Consider the following 8,288-nt stretch of genomic DNA (forward strand, 5'->3'; position numbering starts at 1 on the left):
GTCGAGATGTGAGTTTTCTCTAAGCAACTTCACAGAAACCATATAATGGGGTGCATTTTCTTTGAAAGGGTATACATAATCATTTTCTAGGAAGAATAGGTATCTATACCAATGTTTTTATATGAAGAAAATAAGTGTCTTTGCAGTTTTAAAGACAACTGTGAAATAAAATTGTTTCACCACCAAAAAAAAAAAAAAAAAGCTTACTCCAGCTAGGTGTAGCAGTACACACCTGTCACCCTGACACGTGGGAAACTAAGATAGGATCATAAGCTTGAGGCCCCCCCCAAAAAATAATAATTAAAAAAATAATTTCAACCTGTTCATGCCTTGGAAGAAACCTGTAAAGTCATTGGAGAGTTCTCTTTTGACAAATACCCACCAAGAGCCATGTATGCATGGGCTTATCTTGGCTCACAGTTTAAGGAGACATGGCTGCAAGCATGTGCAGCACCTGGTCACATTGCACCTACAGTTGGGAAACATGAATGCTGGTGCCCAGCTTGCCCTTTGGAATGGCACTGCCCACATTTAGGGTGGGTCTTCCCACCTTAGTTAACTCAGTCCAGAAATTCATTTATCTCCTAGGTGGTTCTAGATCCCGCCAAGTTGATGAGTGATTTTTCATGGGGAGACACCTATGTAATTTGTCTAAGCTATCTACAACATACCAAAGAACCAAGTCTACCTGGGTGAAACAGTTTATTTAAAAGTGCAGGTGAGGGATCTTACAGGAACATGGATGGTTCAATGATGACTGTCTCACCAAAACACCCACCCTAGTATGGACAGTGACAGAAACCTGCATCCCCTAGTGCTCCTCCCAGAAGCCTTGTTATTTAACAAATATCCCAGTGCCAGGCATGGGATACTTGCCTATGATATGTTGACTATAGAAGCCCCAAAATAGTAACATGTTACTGCCATTGCTCTTGGCTTCCAACTGAACTTGATGGTAAGACCTGTTGCTGAAGATACTCCACACTTTGGTCACAAGACTTAAGAGAAATCAGGCTGGAATAGCTGGATGCTTCCTACCTGCTGGCTAGAAGGTTCTATTGCAAACTTCAGGGGGTGGAAAGCTGCCACCACTCTTACCTTGCTGTGACTACTAAGAGTTACAATAACAGCTGACCTGGTAGGATCTGTCCACTGGTGCAATAATGGCATGGGTGCTTTGCGGGTAACCGTTTTCTAATTGCAGTTATGGCCTGCTCTAGAGGTGGGACACATTCCTGGTATTGTGCGCTTGATCAAGAGCTGGTGGCAGGGAGATCATAGGGGAACCCACTACCTTCATTTGGCTAAGTGGACATGGTCAGACCACTTTCTAAATGCTTAACGCTTGCATAGAATTAGTGCTGCTCTTGATCTTCATCAAAAAAGCTATTGCAATAAGCAGCAGTTAATGTAGGGACTTCCAACTGGTCAAAGTTCTGAAATAATCACAATGGGTTGCTCAGCCCCAAATAGGTCAGCTGCATCACCCCGTTCTAGGCTCAAGAAGCATTGCATTGCAGGAGAGATTGAAGAGTCAGAGAATGGGGGAAGGTGCGTTACAAATGGCGCCTTTCCTGACATGGCATTCCTGTTGCACCAATGAACTCATGTAGTTCTGGTTACTTACACAAGACAAGAGTGAGGCCTATCAAAATTTCATCATGGAAAAGGGAAAGGCTCATGAGGGACTACTGATAGTTAAAGGCTAGGGGAAGAGGTATCCTTTTCTTCCGTGGTATAGCCATCGGTAAGTTATCCATGCGCCTCTGGAGGTAAACAGCCTCCCAGGCATGCAAGCAACTCGAATTAAACTGCCATGGGGCAGACACAGAGGACATGAAAGTGGGAAAATGTTTCAGTGTGAGGCTGGGCAAGAGTAACGGCAGGTAGGAAAAATGAAAATGTGTTACATACATGCAACTGTCAAAGAAGGAAAACAAGCCTTGTCACCCCTGGTGGGATACAGCTTGCAGGCAGTGGGCCAGCTCCTTCCCAAGTCCCTGCTAGCACTTACAAAACCTTGGGGAAGGGTTTAAAAACACAGGTTTCAGGAGCTTCCTCAAGACTTCTACTTCCCGAACCTTGTCAGTTTCATTTACTTCCTTGGTTTGAATGACCCTCCCTCCAAGAGGGAATGGTTTAGGTCAGAGGAAATGGCAGTGTAACAGTTGACAACTGAAATTGCTCTCCCATCATAGGACCTCATTTTCACTGCATTGGTGGAAACAGTCATAAAAATCTCACTGTATTCCTTTATTTTCCTGAGCCTAAAGTGTTAATGTGTAGCCATGACTGGCCTGAAACTCACTCTGTAGACCAGCCTGGCCTTGATCATAGAGATGCACCTGTCTCTACCTCCTGAGGGCTGGGATGGAAAGGGTGCATGGCCACACCATGCAAATCCCACTGGTTTTAAAGGAAGGTTTCTTAGACCTCATTTCTCTAGTGAAAATCAAAGTCACATAGCTAAAGGCAACAGCCTATGCCTGTTACACTAGTACCTGGGAGACTGAGGTAGTAGATGGAGAATTGCAGGCCATCCTGGACTACATGGTGAGTTCTTGTCTCAAAAAAAATTTGTGTGTGTGTGTGTGGTGTGTTGCACAGGTTTTTATGATCTTATAGCAGAATATAAATTGCTGGTCTTCCATTCAAAAAAAATTTCAAGAATGTATTGTGAAAGTAGTTGTCAGGGCTGGAGAGATGGCTCAGTGGTTAAGAGCACCAACCGCTCTTCCGAAGGTCCTGAGTTCAAATCCCAGCAACCACATGGTGGCTCACAACCATCCATAATGAGATCTGACACCCTCTTCTGGTGCATCTGAAGACAGCTACAGTGTACTTAGATATAATAATAAATAAATCTTAAAGAAAAAAAGAAAAGAAAAGAAAGTAGTTGTCCTTAAATCTAAGTCTGGGACGGGCAGTGGTGGCGCACACCTTTAATCCCAGCACTTGGGAGGCAGAGGCAGGTGGATTTCTGAGTTCGAGGCCAGCCTGGTCTACAAAGTGAGTTCCAGGACAGCCAGGGCTACACAGAAAACCCTGTCTCGAAAAACCAAAAAAAAAAAAAAAAAAAACAAAATCTAAGTCTGGTTATCAGCCAGAATTGTTTGGTGAGCTCTGCATTGTCTGTAAGATCTGACAGCATGCCTCAGCATGGGCCCATCTGCAGCCTCAGAACCTGGAAGCTCCAAGCCTTCAAGTTGCCTTGTAGATAAGTGCCTGGCCCTTTGATAGACTCAGCCCCATGACACCTCCACTTTGGATATTAATCACTCAGCACCTTCGCCACTGGAGTATCTCTTTGGTTTTTGATTTACTGTACTTGATTTATTTAACTTTTCACACTTTTTCTAGGATCTGGAAAGCAAACATGCTACGCAAGTGTTCTACCACTGAGCCATACCACAGTTCCTTATGTATCTCTTGACAAGTCTTTAACAGCCTGGAGGGCAGGGGTCCTGTCTGTCTACTCACTGGCTCATGGGTGTCCTTTAAGACACTGAACAAAAATTAGCCATTATATCCTGTTTCAGGACTGCACTGGCATAGTTGAAATTATATTAAGAAAGGAGATTTTAGTTTGGTCTACAAAATAAATGTTATTGGGCACCTTTGAATGTGCTTATTCTCTAGATTATCAGTAACTATCCTAGGAACAGTGTTCTTCAAACCACATAGAACCCCACACGTAAATTGAATATTTGCCATGCATTCACTGCTTTCATGTGGATAACCTAAAATCATCCCAAAGATAGTATTAAAATAGTTCTTTCTCCTCACATTGCTCCACAAACAGGGAGAAAGGATTTTTTAAAAAAATGGCAAGCAGCTCTCACTCCATATCTTATTTCTCTCAAGTAGCTGTTGAGTCACTGTGGTGGTTTTGAATTTGCTTGGCCCATGGAGAATGGCAGTATTAGTGGGTGTGGCCTTGTTGTAGGTGTGGCCTTGTTGGAGGAAGTGTCACTGAGGGGTGGGCTTTGAGGTCTTTTTTTTTTTTTTTTTTTTAAAGATTTTTATTTATTTGTTTTATGCATATGAGTACACTGTAGCTATCTTCAGACACACCAGAAGAGGGCATTAGATCCCATTACAGATGGTTGTGAGCCACCATGTGGTTGCTGGGAATTGAACTCAGGACCTCTGGAAGAGCAGTCAGTGTTCTCAACCTCTGAGCCATCTCCAGCCCGGGCTTTGAGGTCTTATGCTCAAGCACCATCCAGTGCAGAAGACAGCCTCCTCCTAGCTGCCTTCACATCACAATGTAAACCTCTTGGCTCCTCCAACACCAAGTCTGCCTCCAAGCTGCCATGCTCTCCACCATGATGATGAGGGACTGAACTTCTGAAACTGCGAGCCAGCCCCAGTGAACTGTTTGCCTTTATAACAGTTGTCTTGGTCACGGTGTCTCTTCAGAGCAATGAAACCCTAACTAAGACAACCACAGGATTAGACATCTGAGACTGAAGAACCTGAGATCACTCAGGATACAACTTAGCCGTTCCTAAAAGAAGGCACTCAAGAGTCAGGTCTTACAAGTTTAGGATAAGAAATGGAAATGGGCTAAAGAAGTGTTTCTGTGTTTTAAGAGCACTTTCTGCTCTTGCAGAGGACGCAGGCTCAGTTCACATGGTGACTCTCAACTATCTGCAACTAGTTCCCAAGGATCTGATGCTCCCTCTGACCTCTGTTGGCACTGCACACATGTGGTACAGATACACATACCAGGAAGATACCCATTATGCATACATAAAACCAAAATAAATAAATCTTAATAAAGAAATGGAAAATGTCCAGATGCTTAAAGTCTAGTGTCCCCAACCACAGGCTGAATGCTGGGTTTCTGACCTGGCAGCACCACAGTCACCCATGTCTAAACATAACTTTTCTTTTATTATTTAGTTATGTATATGAGTACACTGTCGCTGCCTTCAGACACACCAGAAGAGGGCATCAGATCCCAGTACAGATGGTTATGAGCCACCGTATGGTTGCTGGGAATTGAACTCAGAACCTCTGGAAGAGCAGTCAGTGCTCTTAACCCCTGAGCCAGCTCTCCAGCCCTGAACACCTAAGTCTGTTATGAACCATGTGTGAGTATTCTAAATTTCCAGTTTGAAGGCTGCAGATCTAGTGAAAACAAAACACTGCAAACTACTCAGTAACAATCGCACATCACGTCCGGCCATCTGGCCTCATACCTTAATAGCTGAATCACTCAGTGGTTAAATCTACCTCTTACTCTTCTCATTTTACAGTCAAGAAATTCGAAGTCGAATGTCTCATACGACTTTTCTATAGCTTGTTGGGATGCCCTGTTGGAAAGATGGACAATATCGGGCTGGACTGCAACACATTTCGAGGAGTCCTGCAGAACATATTTGGAATGACTAATGATATGTTGATGAATAGAGGTAAGAGGTCACACCAGACCGAAATGTACAAACCCATGTCCTCTTCACGAGACTGGACTTTGAATGCCACACTGGAGAGGGATGTCTGTGGTAGGAGGCCGTTGGAAACAGAACCAGGACGATTGTGAGGACTCTTTCTACTAAAACCCACTCAGGGCTGGGCTGTGTAGCTCATAGCATGGGAGTTTTGAAAAATAATTACCACTGGACTAAAGAATCTGGTGTCTGTTTTCTTTTTTAAAGATAGATCGATCTATCTATCTATCTATCTATCTATCTATCTATCTATCTATCTATCTATCTATTATATGTAAGTACACTGTAGCTGTCTTCAGACACTCCAGAAGAGGGCATCAGATCTCAGTACAAATGGTTGTGAGCCACCATGTGGTTGCTGGGAATTGAACTCAGGACCTTCAGAAGAGCAATCAGTGCTCTTAACTATTGAGTCATCTCTCCAGCCCTAGTATTTTTTAAGGGTAAACAACTGAGGACTTTTAGCCATGAAAGTACACACCATAGATATGAATCATGAAAGTACACACCACCAATGCAAATCATTAATTGGCTTTTTATTTTCTTCATAGAAGTGTGTCAATACAAAAAAATGGTGACTCCTTATACTAGAACTATTAAAAGTCAGATATCTAAAACAGGAAAGGATTGGTGTACCCAGTTAAGTTCTGTGGTAGATCATTAAAGTGTACATTTTGATAAAATTCAACACATGCAGGCCCCTGAAAATTATTGCCATAATCGACATATCAATACATCTCTCATCCCCAAGGACAAATTACATTTGAAGTTTTCTATAGGATAATGTTTCATGGGTAACTTTAAAAACTGGACTGGCAGGACGGCTCAGCAGGTAAAGTGGGAGAGAACCAGTTCCTCAGGCTGTCCTTTGACCTCTGCCTAACATGTTTGTATACACACACACACACACACACACACACACAGACACACATATACACTAGTAATTTACTTTGAAATATTGTGAAAGTTCTACAACAGATTTTTTCCATCACTTTTTTCACACTTTTTATTTTTAAAAATTAAAATTATCTCATTAATTAGCTCCAAGGATTTTCTTGACCATAGCAACTATATAAAACATCGCCGATGAAGACTTACTGCTCATTGTGTGGAATGACTCTTCTGATGTAAACATATAGGGAAAAAACCACATTTCCAATAATTCAGATTCTTTGAAAAGACAACACCAACCTCCTCTCCCACCCCTCAATTTGTAAGAAAAATTCCATCTAAACACGGGGGGGGGTGCATTATAAAACAATCACAGCTATAATACACTTACAGATTCTTTTTCTTTTTCAGTGTTCTTTGTATTTGACAAAGACGGTGATAGCTATGTAAATTTAGAAGAGTGGATTAAAGGCTTGGCAGTGTTTCTCCGAGGGACTTTTGAAGAGAAAATGAGATGTAAGAAGGGGTTACTGGTGGGTGCTATGCCCAACAATGCTGTGTTCAGTGTGCTAAGGCAGTGACAGGCATCACTCCAAAAAGGACAAGAGAGAGTTTGAGATAACTAGGAGTAACCATAGATTCAGGTTTACCCAAATTCCACATCCTGATGTGGCAACAATTTTGTGAAGTTTCTGTAATAACAAAACAACACTTTTAAAATCAGTTGGTGACAGTATCAGGTGTGTAGTCACAGCATGGCAGGGCCTTTTGTGCTATCCAATGGCATTCTCCGCTTCTGAGCTGGTTGCTATAAACACTCCAAAGGATTTACCCATGGTCATGAGGATGTTAGGTCACATACAGATAAATGGCCATTTAAAGGGACTTTTCAGCCCCTGCCCCAGGGGACCGTTGGGCGCTGGAGAGATGGCTCAGTGGTTAGGAACACTGACTGCTCTTTCCGAGGTCCTGATTTCCAGCAACCACATATGGTGGCTCACAACCATCTGAAATGGGATCTGATGCCCTCTTCTGGTGTGTCTGAAAACAACCACAGCGTACTCGCATACATAATTAAAAAAAAAAAAGAGTAAGAAAAAAACCCCCACAAACAATGAATTGGGGGGACCCATTTCCTTTACTGAGCCTAGAATGCCCAACTGTCATTAGAGTGGGTATTAAGCCACAGTCCCAGTTAAGAGCAGCCCTAAGATCAGGGTGTAACTCTGACCAGCTGACCAGGCTAAGGGACCACCTCTGGGCTCAGAAGGAAGCAGGCCTTGATGTAGGGTCATGCATGTGTTACTCTGGGGTCATTTGTTTTCTTTTCACTGAAGAAACTGTGCACTACACTACAGGAGAGCGAGGACGATGCTCACCATACCCTAACAGCCCAGACATAAATATCCTGGTCCTTACAACCGAGGAGAGGGAGGTGAGAAAAGGCGGAAGACAATTCAAGCATTGGGAAGCTTGCCCTGATCCACACTTCTCCACAGCAGTGGCTCTGGTCCACCCCCTCCACCCCTCCTGCTCTCCCTCTGCTGCCTGCAGCCAAGGAAATACCCATTCCTATGCTTTACAGCTGCTGTGGCTCTGGTCCGCCCCCACTCGCGCGCCTGCTCCCTTCTCTCCCCTGATCCCACACTGCTCTCCCCACCTCCACCAGGGTAATGTCCATTTCCTATGTTTTACTCTAGCTGTCGAGATAACCTGTGTAGAATCCTGGAAACAGAATTTAAAACCATTTTTTTTTACAATTTTTATTAGATATTTTCTTCATTTACACTTCAAATGCTATCCCGAAAGTCCCCTATACCCACCCCCACCCCCGCCCTGTTCCCCTACCCACTCACTCCCACTTCTTGGTCCTGGCATTCCCCTGTGCTGGGTCATATAAAGTTTGCAAGACCAAGGGGCCTCTCTTCCCAATGATGGCTG

At 43.4% G+C, this 8,288-nt stretch overlaps 1 protein-coding gene and 1 pseudogene across 1 annotated transcript in view; both read left to right on the forward strand.

The window, feature by feature from the left end:
• LOC115063421 overlaps window positions 1-1,220 on the forward strand; it is a 2,103-nt pseudogene extending 883 nt beyond the window's left edge.
• Window positions 1-8,288, forward strand: part of LOC110316151 (EF-hand calcium-binding domain-containing protein 1-like) — an 18,426-nt gene that overhangs the window by 4,056 nt on the left and 6,082 nt on the right. The window contains exons 2-3 of the mRNA XM_021190249.2: window positions 5,265-5,420; window positions 6,759-6,863. Of these exons, the coding sequence (XP_021045908.1) occupies window positions 5,265-5,420; window positions 6,759-6,863 (261 nt within the window). The remainder of the gene's footprint in view (window positions 1-5,264; window positions 5,421-6,758; window positions 6,864-8,288) is intronic.

Source organism: Mus pahari, chromosome 2 (genome assembly GCF_900095145.1).
Source record: "Mus pahari chromosome 2, PAHARI_EIJ_v1.1, whole genome shotgun sequence".
Classification (NCBI taxonomy): domain Eukaryota; kingdom Metazoa; phylum Chordata; class Mammalia; order Rodentia; family Muridae; genus Mus; species Mus pahari.